The sequence below is a fragment of the Martes martes genome, assembly GCF_963455335.1.
Source record: "Martes martes genome assembly, chromosome: 10".
Classification (NCBI taxonomy): Eukaryota; Metazoa; Chordata; class Mammalia; order Carnivora; family Mustelidae; genus Martes; species Martes martes.
Window position 1 is genome coordinate 5579112 of NC_137898.1, and position 26345 is coordinate 5605456.

General features: G+C 56.2%; 1 protein-coding gene across 5 annotated transcripts in view; it reads left to right on the forward strand.

The window, feature by feature from the left end:
- PC (pyruvate carboxylase) overlaps window positions 1-26345 on the forward strand; it is a 95597-nt gene that overhangs the window by 50415 nt on the left and 18837 nt on the right. For all 5 annotated transcript variants that reach the window (XM_080817150.1, XM_080817151.1, XM_080817152.1 and 2 more), the window contains 7 exons: window positions 22325-22460; window positions 22616-22800; window positions 23005-23170; window positions 23282-23427; window positions 23570-23687; window positions 23951-24102; window positions 25599-25717. In XM_080817150.1, the coding sequence (XP_080673276.1) occupies window positions 22325-22460; window positions 22616-22800; window positions 23005-23170; window positions 23282-23427; window positions 23570-23687; window positions 23951-24102; window positions 25599-25717 (1022 nt within the window). The remainder of the gene's footprint in view (window positions 1-22324; window positions 22461-22615; window positions 22801-23004; window positions 23171-23281; window positions 23428-23569; window positions 23688-23950; window positions 24103-25598; window positions 25718-26345) is intronic.

Sequence of the window (26345 nt, forward strand, 5' to 3'; positions counted from 1 at the left end):
GGGCCTGGAAAGCCCCATTTTCCTTATCTGTAAAATGGAGGTAATGCTTGCCCTCCTTACGAGGCAGAGTTGCTGTTGGTAGCAAATGAGAGTGTCTCTCAGAGTACTTTACAGACTGCGGAGAGCCGGAAGTGAGTGTGCTGCTATTGATTGTGATATCAGCAGGCAGGGTACCGCAGGGTACCACTCCGCAAAGCTGTCACATGGAACACCACCCACCTCCTAAGCGTTGGGAAATAACCTCATCCGGCGGTCTGGCACCGTACAGACACTTAGAGCTGTCCTTAATTGTGTGTGTGTGTGTGTGTGTTTTTAAACTATTAAAACACATGACGTCTTCCCCAGATGGAGGGTGGGTGCACCAAGGAGACCTCCTGGAGTGGTTGGGACGGAGGAGATGAGGGGGGGCAGTCTGTCGCCTGGGACTTTCATAATTCAGTTCCTACTCAGGTCTCTAGTGGGTCTCCCGGGAAGCCTGAAGTTCTCAGCTTGGATGTGTCTTTCTTCCAGGAACTGTCAATCGAACTTCTCCTGGTGGGGAAGAAACTCTTCCGTTCAAAAGAACACGCCCCCTGCCACCAGAACACGCCCCCTGCCATCAGAACACGCCCCCTGCCATCAGAACACGCCCCCTGCTCTCCGAGGGCGGGAAAGTGAGTCAGGACGCTCAGTTGGGCTCCTCCCACTCTTCACACAGCGATGGAGTGGTACCCAGCTGTGGCCAGGGCAGGTGTGGTGCTTGAGGCTAGTGGAGGTTGACAGGCAGGGAAGGGAGAGAGCGGTAACTGGTAAGGTGGCTGGTAAGGCTGGGGTCCGAGGGCTGCTCCTGGGACTTAGCGCCCGGAGTGAGGCACAGTGTGGAGTGACGGGCACACCAGAGTATGGGCACCTTTTGGCTTCGAAGCCAGGGCCTCGCTATTTATCCCGAGTCTCCGTGTCCTTCCTTACAAAGCTGGGGCTGTAACGCCCCGCCCGCCAGACAAGGTTTTGGATGATTGAATGGGACGGTGTGAAGCACTTACTGCAGTGGCTGGCACCCACGAGCACGCCCAGGCAGACGTCATCAGTGGCACTGACACTTTGCCACGTGGCTTTGGTCGTGTGGACGAAGCCAGCAATAGTGGGGCCTACGACTCCATTTGGGAAAAGCCTCTAGTGCAGGTTTTGTGCTCAGATTCCAAAGCAGAGGGTGAAAGGTCAGATCAGGGGGCTTCTGAGATGTGTTTTCCTGGAGTCAAGAATGGGGGGAGCAAGTAGCAGCAGCCACAGTCAAGGTCTTATCCTGTCAAGGTCGTTGTTTACTTTCTTCCTTCTAGGAACCGAAGCACTTTGCCTTTGAACTTCCTCACTGTTTCCTTGGCTCATGGACTAGACACTTCAGTGATTTGTTTACCCAGAGAACCAGGTTTTCTGGTGAGCCAGGTTCTATCCCTTCCTCCCAAGGGGATGCCTGGGGGTTGGTGTCTAGCAGAGTAGTGGTAAAGGTTGCTAGGAATGGCTGAGGTCACACACTGATTGTGAGAAACTGAATTAATCAGGCCGAGCAAATCAGGCGCCAGACTAGGGACGTTGAGGCACCCGGGATGGGCAGCAGTGGGAAGCCATTACTTCCTGTTGGGAGAGGAAACAGACCTTCCTCTAGACTCCAGGGAGGGTTGGCAGTGTGGAGGCGGGAACGCCCAGCAAGGGACTGTCATAGTGGCAGGAAGCACCCCCAGCCAGGCCTATGGCACCTAAGCCCATAGAGAGTGGGGAAGAGAGACCCGTGCTCTCTCTCCTGCTTGTGCCTCCCGGTGGCTGAATGTACCGGAAGCCAGGCTGAGAAAGGGGGGGAGCCCTTTCACAGGTCTCAGATTCCCTGGGCGCAGAGCAGAGAGTGACCAACCAGGAAGCTTCTCCGAAAGGCCAAATCTCTGTGGAAACATCCACTTAACAAGCGTGACAAGCAGAGGAATGAGGGCTCTGGCTTCCTGTGCATCAGAGCAGCTGCTGCTTTCTGGGACGGGCCACCTCCCATTCAAAATTAGTCACCAGCTTCAAATTGGGTCATCAAGGGCAATTAGGAGAGATAATGAAATGAGGGGCATACAGATTGGAAAAAAAGAAGCGGATGTATATTTGCAGCGGACGTGATCTTATATAGGAAAAGCTAAGGAGTCCACTAAAAACCTATTAAAATGAAGGAATAAAAGCATTCAGCAGGGTCGCAGGACCTAAAATCAATATACAGAAATCAACTATTTCTATACAGTAGCAGTGAACAAATGGAAAATGAAAAGTTTCATGTAGAACAGCGTCAAGAAGAATAAAATTCTTACGAATCAATTTAATGAGAGAAATGTAAAACTTACAACAGCTTAAAACATTGCTGAAAAACAATTTTAAGAACACCTAAATAAAGGGACTCCCCATCTTCGTGGATCAGAATTAATTCTGTTACAGTGGCAGTCCCCCCCCCCCCCCCGCCGCCCCCATGACCCACAGATTCAGTGCAGGGTCTTTCACAATCCCAGCTGCCTTTAGTTGCAGAAACTGGCAAGATGATCCTAGACTCCACATGGGAGTGCAAGGGAAGCAGACAAGCAGAAGAATCTTGGGAAAGAACGCAGTTGGAGGACTCACACTTTCTGACTCCAGAACTTGGTACAAAGCTACAGTAATCAAGACAGTGTGGTGTTGGCGTAAAGACAGACATATTGATGAGTGGAATAAAATTGAGAGCCCGGAAATAAATCCTCACGCTTACGGTCCATTGGTTTGTGACAAGGGTCCCAGGACAGTTTAACGGCGCTGGAACAACTGCATGTCCACATCCCAAAGGATGAAATCGGACACCTGCCTTTGACCGCAGTCAGAGATCAAAATGGATCAAAGACCTGAATGCAAGCGCTAAAACTATAAAACTTGCCGGAGGAAACACAATCGTAAATCTCTGTGATGCTGGGGTAGGCAGCGGTTTCTTAGCTACAATAGCAAAAACGCAAGCAGTAAAATAAAATAGATCAGTCAGACTTCATCAGTATTGAAAACTGTGCAGCAAAGGACACTGTCAAGAAAGCAAAAAGGCAACGCAAAGAATGGGAGAAAATTTTTGCAAATCTTATAGGGAATTTCTTTCTAGAACTTGTATCTAGAATATCTAAAGAACTCTTATAACGCAGCAGTAAAAAGACAAATAATCCACCTTAAAAATGGACAAGGGAGGGGCGCCTGGGTGGCTCAGGCGGTTAAGCACTTGAATTTGGCTCAGGTCATGATCTCAGGATCCTGGGATCCAGCCCTGTGCTCAGCAGGAATTCTGCTTGTCTGCCCCTGTGCCTCCCCCTCACCCCCAGACACACACTTGCGCTCACGCATGTGCACTCTCTCTCTCTCTCTCAAATAAATAAAATCTTTAAAAAAAATAAAAATGGACAAGGGATCTGAATAGACATTTTCCCAAAGATAGACAGATGGCCAGTAAGCACGTGAAAATACGCTCAACATCATTAGCATCAGGGAACGGTAAACCAAAACGACGACGAGATGCCACTTCGTCCCCTCTAGGGCGGCTGCTCAGAAAGACAGTAACAAGGGCTGCTGAGGATGTGGAGTAGCTGGTGGGGTGTGAGAAGGAGCCGCTGCTCTGGGAAACAGTCCGGCAGTCCCTTGAGCAGTCAAACATAGAGTCACCATAGATTCCAGCTGCCTGTCCCGAGCTGAGAGCTGAAACGCGTGCGCACCCAGAATCCTGCCCACGCGTGCTCACAGCAGCGCTGTTCCTAACAGCCGGCGCGTAGGAACACCAACCGGACGTCCACCTGCCCGTGACCCAGGGAGACGCGGTCTGTCTCTGCAGGGGGTAGTACTTGGCAGTGAAAGGGACTGAAGGTCTGGCCCCTGCTGCGATGGGGAGGAACCTCGAGCGCCTTAACGCTGAGTGAAAGAAGCCAGACACGAAGAACCTTCTTTTTTTTTTTTTTTTAAAGATTTATTTATTTATTTGACAGAGAGATCAAGAGTAGGCAGAGAGACAGGCAGAGAGAGAGGAAGGGAAGCAGGCCCCCCGCTAAGCAGAGAGCCCGACGCGGGGCTCGACCCCAGGACCCTGGAATCATGACCTGAGCTGAAGGCAGAGGCTTCAACCCACTGAGCCACCCAGGCACCCCCCAGACACGAAGAACCTTCTTATTCCTTTATATGAAACATCCCGAATGGGCAAATCGAGAGAGAGAGACAGAGACAGAGAACGTTAGCTTAGTGAGCTAGGACTTGGCAGGGAGGACAGCTCAGCGGTATGGACGTGCTCTGGAACGATTATGGTGACCGATACACGTCTCCATAGACGAAACACCACTGAATTGTACTTCAGTGTGCGAACTGTCTGGTTTGTGAATTTGACCTCAATAACGCTGTTTGGAAAAACCCACACAGACCTGGTCCCTGGCAGTGATCCCATGGGCCAAGTCTGTGACTTCATGAGGAAACTCCTGCTGGCGGGGCAGAGGTGCTGCCTGCCACCGAGCACCCTCCGCCTCCTTTTCTGGGTCTCAGAGCATGGGAAGATCCCGTGGAAAATTTAAATTCCAACCCAGTTTGCATTTTGGTTTAGTGAAAGGGTTCTGGAACCCTTCTGTGAACCAGGCACCGAACTAGGTAGTGTCGTGAAAAACGGGGGGTCTGGATTTGGACGGGCTCGGTGATCCTTGAGTTGGCTTCTCTCTGTGGGCCCTCCTGAGGCTGATTTTGTCTTATCAGTAAAGTCAGGGTTGAACTCCTGGGGTTGTGGTATGAATTAAGCAAACTAGAAGGAGCCTGGCATCCAGTAGGCAGAAAATGAAAGTTCCCCTGCAGAGCTCCTGGGGCAAGTTCAAAGATAAGTGAGATGTGACCACAGAGAGCTTGAGGTCCGCCCTCAGCCAGCACTAGCTACCTGGCACGCAGGGAGAGGCGGGCAGGAAGAGGACACCAGACACCTGGCTGGCTCTGGGCCATGGCTGGGAAACCAAGGGGGGCTCCTTGTGGGAGGGGCCTCGAGAATGGGAGGATCCCCTTGTCATATATTGTATTTACTTTTTTCTTTGTATTTATTTTTGAGAGTGGGGGGAGTTGAGAGAGCGCGAGCGGGGTGGTGGGGGGCAGAGGGAGAAGCAAATTCCTGCTGAGCGGGGAGCCGGTGCGGGACTCAGTCCCAGTCCCAGGACCCTGGGATCACGACCTGAGCCGAAGGCAGGTGCAGACGCTTAATTAACCAACTGAACCACCCAGGCACCCTGTATTTACTTTATATTTTGAATAGTCAGTCCTATGATGTATAGTCAAAAGGGTAAACGGTTAAAGATAGACCTTTTCCTCACGTCTCTTCCGCAAAGGCACCTGCTGTTAACCCGCCCCTCAAGTGTCCGTCTACGAATATTCTACACGTGTACAAGCAACCATACGTCTCTGTAGCGGAGTCCTGCTGGTGGGACAGGTTGGACATCTTCCCCTGCTGGTGCATGGGGACAGAAGGCTCCGGCTAAGGTGTCATTTATGCTGCCGCCCTTCCTCCCCGTCGTGTTCAGCCAGGCTCACCGTGGGTCCCATCAGTGGGAACGCTGGCTCTGCTTTCCTTCAGGTCCCCCGGAGAGAGGGGTGCCCGTGGAGGGGATCCTGCCGGGTCCTTGCCTTACCCGGCACGCCACCTCTCTCTACAGCTCCTGCCCCCTTTCTGGCCTATCCACTGTCTCCTTTTGGTGGAGCTTGTCCAGGTAGCTTCCTGAGAAGGAGTGCCAAGTGCGGGGGAGCTCAGGCATGGCGGCCTGTTTCTGTTTTACCTGCATATGGCATTGATGGTCCAACTGGATGAGGGGTTTCAGGTTTGAACTTTTTCCTTTGCAGTTTTGAAAGGATTGCTTTTTACTTTTTGGCCCCCGAGTTGCTGTTGAGAAATGCAAGCCTCATTGATGTCTGATTCTTTGTGTCCTTTTGCCCCTTTTCAGAAAACTCATAAGACCTGAAATTTCGCAACATGCCTGGTGTGGGTGTGGGTTCATCCGTCTTGTTGGCTCCCAGTACGCCCTTCCGTGTGGAAATGTGCTTCTGTGGAGGGAGTTTCTAGAATTTACTGTAACCCCTTTGTTTTTCTGTGCTCTCTCTTTCTGAGACTCCTATCACTCAGCTCTCGGGGCCCTTGGACAGCCCCCCGGTTCTCTTCGCTCTCGGGCCTGTTTCCGTTTCTAGGAGGTCTCCCCTACCTTGTCTTCCAGTCCTTCTGTGGATTCATTCGTTTCCCCCATCATATTTTTAATTTCCAAGAGCTCTGTCTGCTCTCTGAATGGGCCTTGGACAGTATGTGCACGGCCTGTTGATTTCGCGGGTATTGTAGGCTTTCCTTACTTCTCAGAGGATGCTAATGCGTGTTTGTCTTTTTTCCCTCGCCCAGGCTGTTTCCTCCCAGTTGCTTTTTTCTGCTGCTTTCTTTTGGTCTCTACCCTTGAGGGCATCTGTCCTCGTCAGGGGCTGCAAGCTGCCTGGTTTCTGAGCTGCACAGAAGGTGATGTGCGTGTCCTTTGTTGGGAACCTCAGTGTCGTATCCTGAGGTCTTCCCTCTTGAGTTGGGTCAGGTCTCCGAGGAGGGGAAGGGCAGGCTGCTGCGTTGTGGGAGCCGAGTGGAGTAAGGGGACAGGACGCGTAGGCTTAACATTCCTCCAGCATTTTTGACAAGGTAACCAGGCCTTCAGCTTGGCCTCCTGTCCCCCAGTATAGACCCAGGGCTTTGCCATCTCCAGAGAGTAAATGTCTGTTCTTCGGGAGAGGACAGGAGAGGGATGGTCTCCAGCCACACGAGGAACAGTTCATCCCAGTCCCAGGGGCCCCGGGCCTGCGGTTCCCTGGGCTTTCGTGGATTCTGTGGAAGAGGCCGCTGCATGTGGGCAGCCTTCCCCACCACCCGAGAGAGGCCTCGAGGTCCGTTTTCGAGAACTGTCTTCCGGCTTCCACAGTTGCACGGCTGTGGTCTGCTCTCCTGGTCTCCCTGTCACTGGGGTATAGAGCTTTATAAAAACAAAAAATTCCTCACTCGGATTTTGGTGGAATTTCAAGAGAAAGGGAAATGAGATGCCGCCAGCAGGCTTTGCACGGATGGGCACAAGGAGAAGGGTGGGCAGTGGGGGCGGACGGGGAAGACGTGCTCCCCGGGAGATGGGGGAGTGCTCGGGTTCTTTGGGAACGACAAGGAGGCGGTTTGGCTGGAGTTAGAAGATTCGGGAGGCTGAGGACTGATGGGCAGTGAGGATGGAAAGGCAGGTTGCGCTGGTGATAGGAGAGGGCCTGCGGGGGTGGGGAGAGCTTACCTGTGGGTAGTGGGGTGGGGGTTAGAGGAGAGTGAAATAAGGCCTCTGTCGGGGGTTGCTAACTACCAGGCGTATGTAGCACGGATTGGTAGCTGAATCCAGCCGAGGGTCATGGCTGGTCATGGTGAGGAGGGTTTTGCACTAGTCGGAGTAACACGAAGGGCATAATCTAGGGTGTGTTCGAAGAAGGAAGGAGGACATGAAGGCCCGGGTGGTGGGGGAGGGGGAGGGAGGAGCTGAAGGTGATCCCGCATTTAAGCCCTAGTTCCTGGGGAGACGGAAGACAGGAAGAAGTGTGGGGCTTGGGTTTTTGGGGTGTGTTATTTGGGGGAGCAGGAAGAGGGTGAGAAGGGAGGGGTAAGTTCTGTTTTAGAACAGACAATGGACTTGTCCATCCAACAGCTGTTATTTTAAACCCTCACACTTCAACCTGCAAATGCCTATGTTGGTTAAGGGGTGCGTGGCAGGCGGGGCGGGGTGGGGGGGGGACACGGTGTCAAGGATATGAACAAAGAAATCAGTCCCTTAGAAAACAAAACAGTAACCATCATGTTGTTAAATGAGATTATCAAAAGAATCTTTAGGTTGATATTCTCACAGGTTAATTGGTGTCGCGGGACGGGTTCTGAGCTGCGGTAAGACAGGGAGAACGCGCCAGATTCATTTCTTCCTCGGCTCACCCTTATGTTTTAACTGAATTAAGCACTTGTATGTCAGGCTTGTACATCGGAGACAGAGGCCTCTTTATTTGGGTTCTGTAGCCAAAGGAGAAAATGGAAAAGGGGCGCCATTCACCCCCACCCCCCGCCCCCAGTCTCTGCGACACAGCGGCGGTCTGCTAGGCTCTCTGGTGCCCTGTCCGTGCCCGTCCCAGAAGTGGGGAAAGGGCCCTGATTGCTGAGCTTGCCAGTTTCTGTGGTATACATCTGCCCAGTGTGGCCGAGCGCAGGCTCCCAGTGAGATGCCCCAGAGCCCGGAGTGGGGCAGGAGCAGAGTCAGGGAGCCGGTGGGAGCGGGTGGGAGCAGCCGCATCCGCTGCGTGTGGCTCAGGTGGGTCCCCGATGACGTGATGCGGCTGGGCAGGGGGACCCTGTTTCTTAGGTTGTCTTGTTGGGGTCGAGGTGTGCTTCAGAGTGTCCTCACAATAAGCAGTGCTTCATGGCACAGCCCCAGCCTCGACTGGACCTCAGCTGTCCTCTGGCTCTCCCTTACAGCCCTTCCCTCGCCACCTCTCTCCATCAGAAGCAGGGCCAGCCCCGAAGTCCAGCTTCTAACACGAGAAGCTGACAGTTACAGCGAAGGCTGCTTCTGTGCCAGGCGCTGAGCCGAGGCCTTCACGAGCATTAACTAACTCGTGGTTGTCTTTGCAACAACCCTATGTGCCGTTGCTGTCACTATGATGAAGTTGACAGAGGTTAAGCAACTTGCCCAGAGTCCGTGGGCTTGGTGGAGCCCTGATGTGAACCCAGGCAGTGGGACCCCGGGATTGTAAGCAGTGTCGTCCCTGTCCTCTGTGCTAGCATCTGAGAATTTTCCTCGCATGTTTCTTTCCTCCTCACACCCAGTTGGCTCCTAGCACCACGGACTTGTTGGGGTAAAATACAGATAAAAATACAGGATGCCTCGTTAAATTTAACTTTTGGATAAACAGCAAATAATTTTGTAATGTGCCCCACATAGTGCATGGGATATACTCACACTTTGAAAAAAATGTTATTTATCTGAAAATCAGGTCTTAACCAAATGGCCGCCCTCAGCTAGTTTTGTGGTGGTTGAGAACACGGTCGGGGGGAGATTGAAGGGCCCGGTCTTGCTGTTTGAGGCTCTCTGGCCCAGCTGTGCTGAGGGCTACAGGTCTCTGACCCTCTGTACGCTGTAGAGTACAACATTCTTAACACCGAAACTCCAAAGGTGTAAACTTTTGTTCCTCTAAAGAAAGAATATTAAAACACTGTTTTGTAGCAACATGCCAAAACACGGGTAGAAAACTGCTTTTGCTTCCCCATTCTCCAAGCACAACAGAAACTCAAGAAGTCTCATACTATCAGTTTCATATTTTGCTATTCCAAAAGAGTCACTTGATCTAAACCGACTCTTTCAGAAAACTGTCTAAATTCTTTTAAGACCCCCTCAGAGGGAAATGCCACTGCTCTGTCTAATCTGCATCTTTTGCTGATCTGACTGGCCAGACGTTATTCTTAAAGTTAAATATCAGTCATCTCTGATGCAGCCTGGGCTCATTGCAACAGCTGCTGCTAACAAGGAGTTTGGATGTGCACGGGGTGCCCTGCCATCTGCAGATTCTTCTTCCGTGGGCTGCTGTCTTCTGGTTGTGCCTCCTGGCATGTGATGTGGGGGCTTCTCAGCCCGGAGAGCCAGAGCGTAAGATCTACCGGTCATTTCACACCTTGGCCCGGTCAGTGCATTAGGTGACACTGGGTCCCAGCCAGCTACATTGTAGCTGCCTGTGGCCAGGCGCTGGCGTGTTTCTGCTGGGACTGTCCCAGCAAATGTAGGTACTTCTGTCTCGGAGGAGGAAGGCCTTCTCTATGGACTTCCTGGTCAGTCTTTCACTTGTCCCAGGGAGACCCGCCGGTGCTTGCTTCCGTCTCCTGCTGCCCTCCCCACTTCCTCTTCCTCTGCTCTTCCTCGGACCTACCACCTACTTTGTCATGCAGGAAGATGCCTCCCAGGTATATAATGGAGAATGGTTAATATCTAGAATATATAAAGACTTATTACACTCAGTAAGAAAAAGACAACCGGTCTAGTAGAAAAAGGGGCAAATGATATGAACAGGCAATTCATCAAAGAGAAAACCTAAAAATAATCTCAAGAATCTAAAGAAAATATCCCACTTTACCCATAATCAGAGAAATGACTTTCTGCCTGTGAGACTGACAAAAATCAAAGTCTGACAAGAGTGAGCAGGGATGTGGGGAAATAGAAATTCTGTGGTGCCTCTGGTGGCTGCGTGAGTTATCAGGACAGCTGCATTCGAGAACTGTTCGGCAGTACCGATGTTGAAAATGTGCCTGCCGGGGGCACCTGGGTGGCCCAGTCAGTTGAGTTTCTGAGTCTTGACTTTGGCTCAGGTCATGAGATCAAGCTCAACATCGAGCTCTGCACTGAGTATGGGGCCTGCTTGGGAGTGTCTCTCTCCCTCTGCCCTTCCACCACGACTTGTATACACACACACGCACACACACACACACACACACTCTCTCTCTCTCTCTCTCTCTTTAAAAAAAAAAAAAAAAAAGTAAAATGTGCCTGCCATCTGAGACAGCAGTTCCAATTCTACATGTAGGCCCTGGAGAAATTCCCACACATTTTGTATATGAGTTCAAGGTTATTCATTTTTAATATTTTTTTAAAGATTTTATTTATTTGACAGAGAGATCACAAGTAGGCAGAGAGGCAGGCAGAGAGAAAGGAGGAAGCAGGCTCCCCGCCGAGCAGAGAGCCTGATGCAGGGCTCGATCCCAGGACCCTGAGATCATGACCCGAGCTGAAGGCAGAGGCTTTAACCCACTGAGCCACCCAGGCGCCCCGATTTTTTAATATTTTAATTGAAGTTATTGTGGTTGTTTCCAAACATCCATAAAAATGGAGCAAATAGTACAATGAATTTTATGTACCTGTCCCCCAGTTTCAACAAGGATCCATTTGTCAATCTGTACATCACAGTTTTTTGTTTTGTTTTGTTTTTGTTTTTGTTTCAGATTTTACTTATTTATTTGACACACAGAGAGAGAAATCACAAGTAGGCAGAGAGGCAGGAGGGGTGGGGTGGGGGGAAGCAGGCTCCCCACCGAGCAGAGGGGGCCTGATGTGGGACTCAGGACCCTGAGATCATGACCTGAGCTGAAGGCAGAGGCTTAACCCACTGAGCCCCCCAGGCGCCCTACATCACAGTTTTTAATAGCTAAAATTGGAGGCCACCTCTGGTCTGTGTCTCTCATTTGAGCATGGTTGAGCTGTAGTCTGTATACTATTATACAGCTCATTAAAATTAATGAGCTAGATCGACTTGTAACAATGGATAGATTCCAAATATGTTGGGTGAAAAGAGTGAGTTAAACAATGATAGTGTATCATTTATGGAAAAATTAAAACACAGGTGCATGGCCTGGGTACACATCTATCTAGTCAGTGTAAAATCCACAAAGGGGGAGCAGCACCCCCAGAGACTGGCCTGTGCTGGCCCCTGGGGATCAGGGGAGGAGGAGAGGGGTGGGGGATGGGACTGGAAGGAAAGCAGGAGAAACTGCCGCTGGTCGTAGGATGTGCTTTTCCTTTTGTTAACTTTAACTGTAATTTTATCGAAATGATTCATGCGGACACTTGGGAAGTCAGACTGTGTCATGAGGCCCCAAAACTCCTTCAGTCCCCTGCCCAGCCTGCCCTCCCCGACTGTCTCCTCAGAGACAAACCCTTTACTCCGAGCTGCTGCCCTGGCTGGTTCACTCTGTGTGCCCGGCTCTGCTGTGCAAGAATTCGCTTGCTTTTACCTTTGCCGCAGACCCCCTCCAGCACCCACTTCCCCGCTTAGGGAACCGTTTTGGTTTAAGTACGTTTTTGGCTTGTGCATTATTAAAATCAAGAAAATATTCACATTTGAGAACTCCCCGTGCATATGTGGAAACATTTTCTTGTACAGTTTTCTCGTACAATTTTCTTGTACAATTTTCTCGTACAACTTCTCGTACAGTTTTCTCGTTCAGTAGCTTCCCGGAGCTCCTGTTTGCCTCACTCTTCATCCCTACATTGCACACTGCCCCCGTCCTCTCCATTTTTTCAGGCCTTGTAGCCTTTTCTGTTGTTTACTCATCGCCCCCTTTCCCTCTCTCTCCTGGACTCCCCCGCCCTGGCCCTTCTGGTTTCCGCTGTTGGCCGGGCAGGGGGTCTCCGTCACCATCTTTCTGAGCGCCCCCTCGCATCTCCTGTGCCATCGCCCGTGCTCATCTCGGGTTATTTACTCTCTGGTCTTGTCGGTGCCCCTCCCCCAGGAGCTTCCCAGGCAAACGGGCTCCTGGGCAGTGAGCTCGCCTTTGCTGGGTGTACCCGACAAGGTCTCTATTTTGCCCCCGCACGTGATTGGTAGTCTAACTGGGTGGAGAGTTCTAGGTTGGAGGACATCTTCTCTCCGAAGTAGCTTCTGGCTCCGTGTCCCTGTTACGTGACCTTCTTCTCGTTCTCCATTTGGAAGCGTAGCAGCCTGGATGACGGCCCCCAAAGGTCTCTGCGTCCGCATCCGTGGAACCTGTCAGTGGCAAAAAGGGTTTTCATGCAGGTGATGAAGGGAAGGACCTTGACATGGGGAGATGACCCCAGATTATCTGGGGACCCGTTAATGCTGTCACATGTGTCCTCGAGAGAGAGAGAGGTGGGAGATGACACATGCCAGGGAAAGCTGAGTGCCCACAGAGGCCAGGACCAGAGGGATGTGGCCACAATCCGAGGTGTCCAGCAGGCGCCGCAGGCAGGGGGCCGTGGGGTAGGAGGACACCCCCTCCTGAGACTCTGGGGGGAGCATGGCTCTGCCGGGCACCTCGCTTTGCGCTCATGCAGCCGATGCGGAACTTCTGGCCTCCACCAAGGGGAGGGCACAGATCCTTGTTGCTTCAAGCTGCCACGTCTGGGGTGGCTTGTGATGGTCGTGCCAGCAAGCTCGTGCAGGAAGCTGGTGGATCCCGCCCGGCCCCCTTGCCAGGTGGGACTCACAGCATCACGCTGGCATCTCCAAGCGCCCTCGCCACTGCCGCCGGAGGGCCCGTCCCCAGCCCCGGGACTGCCGTGTGCCAGTCTTCCTGTTCTGCTCTCTGGGCGATGTCCTCAACTGTCTTCTCATTCTTCTATTTATTATGGTTAAAAGTGTCTGCAACTCTATTTTTAATTTCCTAGAGCTCTTTCTCGTTGCCTTTAAAATAGCTGCCGCCTTTCAATGCGATAGCTTCTCTTACTTCTCTGAGATTAATTACAGTTTTGTTTTTTTTTTCTAACTATCTGCTCTCCATATTACTCTTCTCCTCAGAGTTCTCTGTTTTTTATTCCCCATTTGTTTTGGTGAATTTGGGGTGACTGCCTCAAATAGCTGGTGATCTTGGCTGTCCGTTCATACTGAAGACTGACGTGGACGTGGGTCGGAGCGTGGGTGGGGCAGGGCCCCTAGGGCTGCTCATCTCTGGCCTCAGAGGGGAGACTGTGGCAACCACTTCCCCGGCACCTGCTGGTCACTGTTGCTCTGCCTTGGGCTGGCGGCTTCCTAGAGAGGAGTCCTTGTCGTGCTGCCTGTCCATAAGCCCGGGGCTGCTTGGCGGAAGCTGAGGGGTGTTTGGGGTCCCCGTCCTGCCTGGCCACCCTTCCCTGGTTCCCGGGCTTGAACTGGGCTCTGTCACTTGTCCCCCTGGGTGGAGCCTCTCTAGGGCCTGGGGGCAGGGGCAGCACCATCTGGCCTGCCTGGGTTTCACCTCCTGTGGCTCTAGACCTGAGCTCTCAGGGTGCAGGGAACTGTCGTGGGGAGGGTTGGGAGGACGTGGCGTGGGGCCGCAGGGGACTCAGGACCACCTGGCCCTCCTGGGGGCCCGCAGGCGTTGCTCTTCCTCGCTGCTCTATACCTGCAGCCCCTTCTACGTTCTTTAACTGGAGCCGCTGCCCTTCGTCCCTGCTTTTCAGGCAGGAGCCACGGGTCACTGCCCCTCCTCTGAGAGGTGCTGGCAGAGCTGCCCCATGTTTCCGGGTTCACGTCTCTTCCCTACATTGGAACATGCATTCCGCCTTCTAGTCTTTCCTTTCTCAAATCCGGCTTCCTCAGAATGGCCAGAGGGGTCCTGCCGGTCTCTTCTCCCCTGCGGGGTTTCTGGGCGGGTACCTCCTGCCCTGGGAGCTGCGGCCCCAGCCCGTGCTGTGCCGGCGAGCTCGCGACCGGGTGTCAGAGTTCAGGTGCGGGGCCCTGGCCTCCGCAGCACCTTCACTCCTGCCTCCGGCCTCAATGCATGACCCTGGGCTGCTCATCTTGGGCCTTTGCTCCAGCTGCCCCACCCCGAACCGCCGGCCCCTCTTCCTCGGCCTTGAGGGTTCGGCCTTGAAGATTCGGCCCTGGTGTCCTTCAGGAGGTCGTCCTGCTGCTGCCCGCTCTCCATGCGGCTGTGTGCTGGGCTGGCGTGGCCCATGGTCATGGCCTCCCACTCAGCCTTCCCAGGAGGGGACACTGATCACAATCCTAAATAGTTCTGTGCTCTGAAGGCCCTGCTGTGTGGCCTGTGCCAGCATGAGCAGGTGAAAGAAGGGGACATTTTCCCAGCCTGTGTCCCCCCTGGTCCTGGTCCTTGGTTTTAGGGTCTCTGAAGGTTCTGGTCATTAGTGGGGAACCTAGTCTGTTAATTTCCTAGGGCTGCCGTAGCGAAGTCCCCGAAACTCATAACAGAGATTTATTGTCACACTTCTAGAGGCCAGAAGTCTACAATCAAGGTGTTGGCAGGACTTTGTTTCCTCCAAAAGCTGTAGGGGAGGGTCCCTCCTTCTCTCCTGGCTTCTGGTACTTTCCAGCAGTCCTTCTAGATGAATCTCCCTGGACACGTGGCCCTCTTCTTCCTGTGTGTCTTCACATGATCCGCCCTCTGTGTTTGTCTTTCTCTGGTTCCAAATTTCGCCTTTTTGTAAGGATATCAAGCATATTGTAATAGGGCCCCCTAAGGGCCTCATTTTCACTGAATTCCTTACAGTTTCAACTAAGTTCACGTTCTGAGGTCCTGGGGGTTGGGACTTCCATAGACGAGCTTGGGGAACACGGTTCAGCCCATATACTGGCATCCACTTCCCTGCCACCTTGGGACTGGGGTGAACTGGGTGAGCGACTGGGGAGGGCATCTTCCATGACCCTCCTGCCGGGGAGTTGTGCTGCGAAGGGGTCGGGGAGCTTCCTGGCCCACTCACACGCCTGCTGCGCTCTGGGGTCTGTCCCCCTGCATAGCCACTGTCCAGCCATTGTCCAGAACGAAGGCTTTAATGCTGGTCTCCTTACTCAGCTCTCCTGGCTCCTGGCTTCCATTCGGGACGGTGCTTTTTGCTGACTTTGCCCATTTAGTTAACTTCCTTGTCAACACTTTGGGCTCTAATCTGTGTGTAACTTCTATGTACTGCTCCAAAGAGGGACTATGACTCTTGGTCTCAGTGTTGTATATTTCTGGAAACTTGTGTGATCTGGAGCATTCATTCATTTGTTCGTTCATCCATTCGTTCCCCAGACATTTAATCACGGTGTCAGGCACGGTACAGAGCGCTTAGGAGACAGTGAAGAACAAAATAAACAGAGGCTCCTGTCCCCGGGGTCCTCAGTGTCTCCTGAGATGAGTCAATGAATCGTTACATTAAGTGCTCCTTCTCGAGGACAGATGTGACCTCACGGACATCCTCCATGGACAGGAAGACAGTGGGGTGTGGCAAGGACAGTGACAGAGTTTTTCCAGGGAGCGTGTAGAGCTCGAGGTGGGATGTCCAGGAAGGTCTTCTGAGTGGGTCCTGAAGGCTTTGGAGCCATGGGGGGTGACCGGCCTTGTGACACTGTCCTGGCAGGCGTGCGCAGGTCGGCAGTAGCTCTCCTTTTGCACCAGGGGGCAGTGTTTGACCTGCAGGTCTCCCTGCCCTCCAAAGAGGCTGGCTCAGGGCAGCCACTGCTGTGCCAGTCGCCCCGTCCTCATCCCTGGCCTTCCCTGCCACCGCCCTGCACACCCAGACCCCGGGCTCGCCTCCTCTCTCCGAGCCTGCTCCGTCCCCGCCTACGTATCCTGGCAGCCCCCGCGGCGCCGTTGGTCCCAGGGTGGCTGTCCCACCCTCTTCCCTCTCCCTGCTGCCTTTAATCAAGGGCTCGTGGAGCCATGCTGGTGTCGCTCTGAACCACGGCCACTCAGGGTAGGAGCCGGCTGCGCTGTTCCAGGCCACGTGCTGCTTCCACGCCTGTCACTGACTTTGTAGTCTTGCTCCCCTTTCTTCTTCGTCTGTCACCTTCACTGTTTCGTGTCCTCCCTTCAGCTCCCCCTACCCAGACATCTCAGCCTTAGTTAAGCCTCTCTTGGGCGCTTTGATACTGGCTCAGTCCTTTCCTTTCATCTGTCCCCATCGGCCGCCAGCCCTGGGGCCCCCGTTGGGACACGTTTAGGACGGCGCGGAGCTGCCTGGAGAGAAAACTCCCCGGGAGCGGCCCCATCCATCAGAGGCTGGCTTTTGCCACGGCTGCAGTCCTCTGCCAAGAACTCCTTCCTTCTGCTTTTGACCTGCTTTTGCTGGCCCAGCTGAGGCCAGCTGGGGGCCAGGGCTGGAGCCTGGTAGGGCTGCTGGTGCTGGGAGGGTCGGGGAGCGGGTGTATGGGAGTCTTGTTCGTTCATTTGGAGATTCCTGGGACCGGTTTCTGAGCCCGTCTCACCCCCTCTGGCTGCCCTCCTACACACCTCTGACACGGACGTGCCGAGGGGCTCGGGAACAGGCGACGGGGAGCCCAGACTGGGGGCCTCCAAAACCACCATCAGCCAGGCGGCCCCGAAGCAGGGCCGTGGCTTCCCTTTCGGGTGTGCGCCTGCCCACAGCTGCCCTCCGAGGCCGCAGGAGATGCTGCGGGAGGGCTGTTGAGGATGGGAGCAGGACAGATCCTTGAAGGAGCGTTCTGGGGCCTGACGCCTGGCTACACCACGAAGGTGACTGCCCTACTGTGTCCCAGCAGGGCTCCTCTGACCGAGGGCACACCCACCCTGAGCGCAGTGGCCTACCGGGTGGACCAAAATGTGGATGACGATGGCCTGACAGCAGAATTTGGTGCTGCTCCTGCTTGCGAGAGGTAGCCTGGGAGATGCAGTTTAGGTCTGAAGCGGTGGGACTTCTAGTGACATTTTGATGGCTTATTGGAGAAACTGAAGCTGCCCTGGCTTACAGGGGACACGGGGTTTCTGGCACTGCTGGCCTGCTCCCAGGTGGGGCCTGCAGAGGCCTCTAGCGGCCCTGCTGGAAGTTCAGGCCGGGGTTTGGGCAGCTTTGGTTTCCAAGTGCCCATCGCGATCCGCTTTCGATGAAAGCCACAACTTACTCCTTTAGTTGGGGACGACTCCGTGTGCCCTGATGGATGAGAGCTCCCGCTCTGGAGGGCAGCAGCCACATTGGGCTCAAACCCGGCCCTGCTGGGTCACCTGGGATGCGGTTCCTTATCTGTCCAAGGGCGTGATGGGCAATGTAGAGAGTTGCCCGAGTCAGGTCTCATCCCGTGCGTAGCTTGGTACCTGGTAGAGAGGACAGGCCCTGCTGGCGGGCAGTCAGCGGGGATCCTGCCTGCCAGCCCCGGCCTGGCGTGCGGGCAGAGCCTGGGGAGTGCCGCGTGTCCTCGAAGCCGAGTGGGCAGATCATCGAGGCTGGGCAGAAGGTGTCGGGACCTGTCCCCTTCCTCCTTCCACAGGTGGTTGTAGGCCCCTCCCTGACTTGATTGTTATCCCTGCCTTCTGGAAGGAGAACGCTGAGCCTCTTGGTCCCCTGTCGGAGAAATCCTGCTCAGAGGGAAGTAGGAAGTGTGGAGTCATGCAGGGAGGCCGTGGGGAGAGAGCAGCTGCTGGAGACACTCCCTGCTTGCCTGTGCCTCACGCTCGCCGGCAGGGCGTTGTTTACACGTCCCGAGTGAGAGTCAAAGCCGTCTTATTCCCAGTCTCTAATGCACAACCCGAGGCCAAGGAAAGAGATCTGTCAGCTGGCATTTGCAAAAAATAGCAAGCAGGCCTCTCTGGGGCTGTCAGCTCTCTGGAGAGGAAACCGGGGTAAGGGATCTGCGGGTGACCATGGTGGCTTTTCTGTAACTGTTTCTTCCCTGACCGTCGCTGAGGTCAGGGAAGGGGCTGTTGGCGCATGTGCGTCCCCAGCGTGGAGCAGGGTGACATGGCATGCCTGGGGCGGGTAATCAGAGGCTCGCTGTGCTCCGGCAGCATCGAGCGGCCTCTCCTAAGGAGATCCAGCGGGCGAGGCTGTCCTCAGCGGCCTCCCTGGCCCAAGGGTTCCAGGGCTTTCCAAGATGCCAGGTTTGGTTAACGAGGCCCTTGGAGCCTTTAAGCGAGATTCTTAGCCAAACTGCCAGTGAGTTTGAGGATTTCTTGGTTACCATCCACCCACCAAAAACCCATGGTGGGAGCCTGGGACTAGCCCCACACCCCTCACCTGTGACCAGCACGTTCGGCTGTTCTCTGCCCCGGTGTGAGGATGAGAAGGATGTCGCCTGGAACAGGGTCTGAGGGGAGGCCCGCACTCCGGAGGCTGTTTCTGGGAAAGTGCCCCTGTGAGGAGAGGCTGGTGCTTGGGTCACTCCACTGCACCCTGAGTGAGGGGCCCCACTTAATGCCAGAGGCAGCCCCTCTAGGAGGGCTGTGGGAGGGGAGCGTGGTGTCCGGAGGCCTCCCCACTGCCCTCCACTCCCACCTCGGGGGCTCTGCTTCTACCCCTGTGTCTGGCCGGGTGCCTCCCCGACAGTGTGGCTTCCTGCCTCCACGCCCACCTCCCCCCCCCACAAAAAAAGCACTGCACAGGGGCTCTCCTCCCTCCCGGGTTGGGAGAGGGGGCGAGATGCAGGCAGCAGTGGAGTCCGCCCACTCAGGGGCTCCCTTTGGCCCGTCCCAGAGCCCACAAGCTCAACATACCCGGAGTGGACTCGTCACACACGACCCATGGATGTCCTGCCTCCCGGAGGAGAGGGCTCTGTGAGGCAGCCCACTCCTGTCCTGCCAGTTTTCCCCAGCTGTAGTCGATTCTGGAAAGGTCTCAGGAGACACCGGGCAGCTGACCCCCAACCTCTGGGTTCCGGGTCTAGGAGCAGCATAGATTTGACAAGGGACGAGGCGGGGTGCTGGTGAGCCATGTTCTAGGAAGGGTGGACATGTTCTGGGAATGAGAGGACATTTTTCTTGGTCCCTGTGTCCTCCTGGGAGCCTGGCATTGGCGGGGGCGGGAGGGGATGGGGAGCAGGGTCAGGGTCGTGTGTGTCTCTGCTATTCGTGGAACTTCCGGGCTCTGTCTGGGCTTTGAGGAGCAGCGTGACCTCTGTCCTCTGTCAGGCACATGAGCCGCTCCCTGGAAGCCTCCCCGGAGCCCGCTCGGCCCACTCCCTGATGTTTCTGTGCCTTTAACCTCAAGTGGCAGCAGGTCCCAAGTCAGTCCCGGCCGGCTCTCTGCTCTCCTTCTGCCGGCTGGTGTCCTGCCTCCCATCACGTCCCTTGGAGTCTCCCCTAGTCCCAGAGGGTCAAGGGAGTGGGCTGCAGGCTGCGAATCACCTGCTGCGTTCATGACCCAACCTCCCCGCCTCTCCTGGCTCCAGGCCCCGGAGCCGCTGGGGGCGCCCCTTCCCCTGATTTCAGTCTTGGCTACCACATGGGCTTTCAGAACTCTGGTGCCTGGGACCTTCGTATCCCAGTGCGGTGGCCTCAGGCGGAGCAGCCAGCCGCCCACGGCCTCCCTGGGCAGAAGTGGCTTGGGCGCCTGGCTGGTGCAGGGTGAGTGCTGCGGGAGCTCGCTGAGCCAGGGGGTGGGGCCCTGTGGAGAGGCAGCTCGGCTCCTCCGTGCTCCTCTGCTCTTCTGGGAGGAAAGTGCCAGTGGCCCAGCAATCGCTCTGTGCTGCGGGTCCCCAGGATGACCCGCCGAGGTTAGAGGGTTGGTGCTAGTTCACACACAAGGAAATGGGGCCTCGGGTCCCCAGATCTCACAGCTCAGGCAGGCCCGGCTGGGGGCAGACCCAGGCCTGTGACTCAAGGCGCCCACGCTGGGCCCCCAGTGGCGAGACGAGGCTGCTCTCTCCGCCCCTTTCCCCACTGCTCTGGCTTCGGGGAGAGGACCCTGATCGTTCCTCTCTGTGAACTGCTGGGCTCTCTCCTGCACCCCAGGGCCTGATCTGCTTGGACACAGGTTCGGGGTATTTGGAGGCTCGTGCCCCGGCCCCGAGCCCAGCTCTCGGTGGGGAAGGTCGTATTGCCAGGGAAGCCGGGCCGCAGCATCTGTGAGGATAGACATGGGGGGGGCGGGGGTGCTCTGAGGCCTGCGTGGGTGTTTCAGGCTCCCTCTTTGCCTCGCTGTGGGCTGGGAGGCACTTGTGCCCACCGTCTGCACAGCCTCCGGGATCCCTTTCTGTAGCAGGGAAAGGGAGTGGGAGTATGAGGGGCTGTTCGTAGCCCAGATGGGGTAGGTGCCTAAGTGACAGCAGGAGCAAACCCACCCAGGTGGGAGAAAAACATGGGCCTCCCCGGAAATAGCTGAAACTTCGGCAAGTTTGAGAATCCTGGTGCCCTGGCACCAGCTATGAGGCTGCGTACCTGTGTACAGGTGAGGAAGACCCAGCGGCTCCCCTGGGGCACGGGGTGAGGCAGGTGAGGTGGCCCCACTGTGTGTGGGGGGAGGGCGCCCAGCCTCACACACGGGCTGCTGTTGCGCAGGATAGACCGGAGTCCTTCACCACCCCCGGGGGGACGACGGAGACGGCCCACTTAGCCTTTTTGCGCAGAGATCTTCCAGTCCCTTCCATATATGTCTGCGTTGTGCTAATTGTAAATGACATCCCCCCAGTGGAGAAGACACAGACAGTCTGGAGAAGCATAAGGAAGGAGAAGAATAACACGGCACCAGTTCTAGAACATGGGGGTGACTGACGTGCTTCTGACAGCTCCTTCCGGTTATTTCCTCGCCTAAACAAAGCGTCATGAAATCATACTATTTACCGTTCTAATTTCCAGGGCATCACATTGTGTCACAAGCATGCCCCTTGTTTTCGGAGCGGTGCGGACAGTCATCTTTAATGGTTACAGAGCGTCCGTGTAGGTGCCCTAGCGTTGGATCTCTAAGTGGCCTCTAATTATTTGCTGTTGTAAATAACGCTGTTTTGAACATCTTTCTGCATCCATCTTGGTTCCCATTTTAGAACATTTCCTTGGGTTGGAGTCTTAGAATGGCAACCACCAGGCCAAGGGGCATAAATATTTCAAAGGCTCGTGATGGGATTTCTAGGGAGCTTTCCAGAGAGCTGCCCGGACACCCAGACCTCACCTCACGGGTCTGTCTCCCACAGGCCTCGCCAGCACTAAGTCCCGGTGTTTTCAACACTGTCGCTGATTTAATAGGCGGAGTGGCCCCTCGCTGTTCTCTTTTGTCTGTGGTGAAACTGCTCCTGGTCTCTTTACCATTCCTGTTCACTGCTCTGTCGCTGTGCTTATCCTAAAGGAGCGAGCGTTTTTTGCCTCTTTTTGACTTAACCCTGTGTGGTGGTTTGGACTCTTTCTGTGCGGCCCTTGTCCCCGCCCAGATCTGCGGGCGGCCCCGAGCGGAGAGGCATTTGGTGCCCAGGACGAGGTGAGGGCAGTGCTCTCTGGCAGGGCGGTGGGCTCCGGCGTCCCCCCCCCCAAAGAGTGCCTCTCCCAGGGGGCCGGTTATCTGAAGCAGGGCTCAGAGGGTCAGGCTGCTAGTGGGTCCACGATGGGAGATGGTGGGGCAGGGGGGAAACCTGAGGTTCGGTGCTCTTCGAGGAGCCACGTAGAAAAGGAGGCTCTGTCACCGTGTGACCACGTCACACTCCTGAAGTTTGAGCGGAGGCTTTGCTTCCTGGGATGGTGCATCCGTGCAGGTCAATCTGTCGTTACCCTCGTGACCTGGCCAGGCGGAACCCTGGTGGAGGAACACGGGCTGGTGTGGCGTGGGGAGGTTCTAAAACCCAGGCTGCTGGGCCCTCTGCCCAGCACACACCACGCGCACGCAGGATTGCTTTAAGAGCGTGAAATTGTCTAAGTTACCAGAGTGCTCCGGTGAGCTTGAGTTCTGGTTTGACTGCTCGATTCCCTACAGCCCGTCAGCCCTCCAGGAAATACTGGGTTTGGCCAGGAATTGAGGGAGGGGGAGGGGGGAGGTTGCTGGATTTTGTGTGGGGCCGCTGCGGGGCCAGGGCGGGACCCTCACTCTTCCTGGGGGACCCTCCTTGCCAAAGCCGCTCTGATCCTGCTCTGACTTCCCAGATGCTGAAGTTCCAAACCATCCGTGGGGGCCTGAGGCTCCTGGGTATCCGCCGAACCTCCACCGCCCCTGCTGCCTCCCCAAATGTCCGGCGCTTGGAGTACAAGCCCATCAAGAAAGTTATGGTGGCCAACAGAGGTGAGTGCCCTTGGGGCCAGTGAGAGGAGCTGCGTGTCCAGCCCAGCCTTAGTGTTCCTGTCCTGCCCCTGCCCTGCACACCAGCTCCCCGCCCTGCTTCTGCTTCTGTAAGGACCCGGAATCCAGTGGCTTGTCTGTTACCCCTTCCCTCCAAGGTGAGATCGCCATCCGTGTGTTCCGGGCCTGCACGGAGCTGGGTATCCGCACTGTGGCTGTGTACTCAGAGCAGGACACAGGCCAGATGCACCGACAGAAAGCAGACGAAGCCTACCTCATCGGCCGCGGCCTCGCCCCGGTGCAGGCCTATCTCCACATCCCAGACATCATCAAGGTGGCCAAGGTGAGCGGGGCTGGACCTGCGTGCTGGGCCTGGCCCCCAGGCTGGCCCCCAGTAAGCGTCTGTGCATAGGGGAATGGATGAATGAAGGGATCAATGGACGGACCAAGGGCGGCGGGGGGAGGTGCGCGAGCCACGGGGGTAGCTCTGGGCCTGTGGGAAGGAACTGGAGAGACGCTGCCCTCCTCTGACTGCTCGTGCCCCCAGGAAAACAATGTCGATGCCGTGCACCCTGGCTACGGGTTCCTGTCGGAGCGCGCAGACTTTGCTCAAGCCTGCCAGGATGCCGGGGTCCGCTTCATTGGGCCAAGCCCCGAGGTGGTCCGCAAGATGGGAGATAAGGTGGAGGCCCGGGCCATTGCCATTGCCGCAGGTGCGTGTGGTGGACAGGCCTCTGGAGGCCGCATGGCTCGAGGAGGGGGCTGGCGGGTTTGGGCAGGATTCCAGCCTGTTACAGAGGACCCACGTGCCTGTCTCCCAACAGGTGTCCCCGTGGTCCCTGGCACAGATGCCCCCATCACCTCCCTGCACGAGGCCCATGAGTTCTCCAACACCTACGGCTTCCCCATTATCTTCAAGGCCGCCTATGGGGGCGGGGGGCGTGGCATGAGGGTCGTGCACAGTTATGAGGTGAGCGGAAGCCCAGGGCTGGGCGCACAGCAGGAAGCCCAGCTGGCCTGTGAAGCCACCCACAGAGCAGACCCTGGGGTTCCAGGAGCGGGTGGGGGTCCCGCAGAGGGAGAGACCGAGCTCCGCTTGCCTGTCCTCTCAGGAGCTGGAGGAGAACTACAACCGGGCCTACTCAGAGGCTCTGGCCGCCTTTGGGAACGGGGCGCTGTTTGTGGAGAAGTTCATCGAGAAGCCACGCCACATCGAGGTGCAGATCCTGGGTGAGTGGGGGCGTCCCTGGGCGCTTTGCGGGCTCAGGGCAGCTGGTCTCCCGGAGCCGCCCCTCGGGAAGCCCCTCCCTCAGGAAGGCAGGCCGTGGAGTGTGCACCGGTCAGGGCCCGGGCCTTGGCGGTGGACGTTTCTGTCCTGGCTGCCCTGGCTGCTGGGAGCGGGCGTCGACTGGCCCCCGTAGTCGTGTGGCGGTTGGTGGGTATTCAGGAAGTGTTTAGATCCCCGGAGAAGCTGAGTCCCCCTTTCACTGTAGGAGACCAGTACGGGAACATTCTGCACCTGTACGAGCGAGACTGCTCCATCCAGCGGCGGCATCAGAAGGTGGTCGAGATTGCCCCCGCTGCCCACCTGGACCCCCAGCTGCGGACGAAGCTCACCAGTGACTCCGTCAAACTTGCTAAGCAGGTGAAGGCCAGGGGCCTCCGGGGATGGCCTCTCACGTGGACGTGAGGAGCCTGTTCTAGAGGCTCCCTCTGGGCTCCGCCAGCTTAGGCCTCATGCCAGGGGCCCTGTCTGGAGGTGGATGGCCTGCCAGGGAGCGGGGAGGCTGCGTGACTGGCTCTGGGAGGGCGGGGTGGGGACTGTTTGGGAGGAGAAAGGGCTGACTCGGGGTCTTTGGGACCCTCGCTGTGTGAGAGCAGAGGCGCCAGGCCCAGAAACCAAGCCTGGGATCCAGGGAGGCTGAGAAGAGGGAGGGAAAGAGGCCACTGGCCACTCCCTCCGCACAGACAGAGCTTCTGCGTGGCGCCGACTAACCTGGAACGAAAGGAGTGAGATCCAGTGTGTTCTGTCCAGATTAGGAAACATTATTAAGGCATTTCTTCTCCTTTGTTCTCGACTGTTCCCCACATCACATTTATTGCCCCCCACTGAGTCCTCGGGTCCTCCTGCGCCGGTCTCTGCTCTGTTGGCCACGGAGGCCGGAGATGGCAGCTGGCTCCCCCAGCAGTGACCTGTCCCCTGCCTGCCCAGAGAGCACCTGTCGTGGCCAGGCCTGTGGCAGGGGTCCCGCTCTCGGTTCTTCTGGGCCCTCTTGAGCCCACCCCCTCTCCGAGTCCGGGCATCTAGTGCACACCCTTGCCTCCCCTTCCCGGCGCCCCGTGTGAGAGCCTCTGCTCAGATCGGCCTTCCCCAGGGGACAGGGTGGGCCCAGGGCCTGCTGTCTTTCCAGAGCTGTGCCCTCTCAGACCTCCTGGGCGGCAGATGATTCCGTGACTTTCCCCAGCTGAGAGACAGGGTCAGCGCTGGGCAGAGGTCTCAGCCGCAGTTAATAGGCTTGGTCAGGATCTGATTTGGAGTTGACATTTGGGTTATTTCGTATGAGGAGTAAGCTTACCTGGAGTTGGGTCTAATTTATTGGCTTAGGCCACGTGTGTCACTCCGTAACTGATTCGAGGGAGCTGACTGTCGTCTATTTTGTGGTCCTGGTAGGACCAGTGTGAGACTGGAATGAGGGTTGAGTTTTGCCTTAGAATCAGGCAATTGGTTCCTCTCAGAGGACACCTCTTTGGGTTCTGGCCAGAGGTGGTGGTGAGTAGAGCAGGGGGGAACTTTCTAGAAACCCTCTGAGAACGAGAAGGTCCAGCAGAGGCTGGGGTAGGCATAGCGGGGCCTGCCCTCCAGGGACAGGGTGCCGAGTCCGGGGCCGATGGCAGCTCATGATATCGTGCCCCAGACAAGCCAGGTGCAGCCGTCAGAGGCCCGGGCAGGGTCCCGGGGAGCCGTCCAGGCAGGGGCCCGGCCGTGGGCTGCGGGGGCTGCAGGCGCTCGCTCTGGGGGCAGGACTGGTTGTGCCCTCCGTTGGGGCAGGGCGTGTGGCGGTCTGTGCCTTACGGAAGCGGCCTGGTGGCTGTGGCTGAGCCCAAGTGGCGGTCGGCCCCGCTGACATGGCCGTCCCGCAGGTGGGCTACGAGAACGCGGGCACGGTGGAGTTCCTGGTGGACAGACACGGCAAGCACTACTTCATCGAGGTCAACTCCCGCCTGCAGGTGGAGCACACTGTCACCGAGGAGATCACCGAGTGAGTGGGGCGCAGGCGCGGCGGTGGGGGCCGGGGTGGGGGTGCCGGGGGTGCCGGGGGTGTCGGGGGGTGGCAGCCGCTGGGACGGGGCAGCTTCCGGGTCGCCAGTAAAAGCCACACCAGCGGCTGCTGGGGAGCTCAGCGCATCTCCACTGTACTGGAGAGTAGTCAGGGGTCTAGGTGTTTGCTTTTTACAAAAATTACTATTAGAAGAGCATTACACGGGGCGTGCCTGCCTGGTGGTTCAGTGGGTCAAGCGTCCGACTCCTGATTTCGGCACAGGTCATGGTTCTGGGGGTCCTGGGATGGAGCCAGCTTAAGACGATTCTCTTTCTCAGAAAAGAGAGAGAGAGAAAAAAAAAAGAAAAGCATTATATGCCTATTGTAAGAATAAAGGAGCAAATAAAAAAAAGACCGGGAACCCCCTCCTCGGAACCGGGGTGCTGAGGCGGCTCGGGCGCAGGTGTGCCGGGGAAGGTCTGGTCTCCCGGGTTGCAGGTGAGCCGGAGGCCCAGGTCCGGCCGGCCCAGCATCGCCTGTTCCTGCTTTAACTGTCCTGGTTTTGTTTCATCTCCTTACTTTACTCTAGAAAACAGCTGGACACAATTGAGATGTTACGTGTAGAATT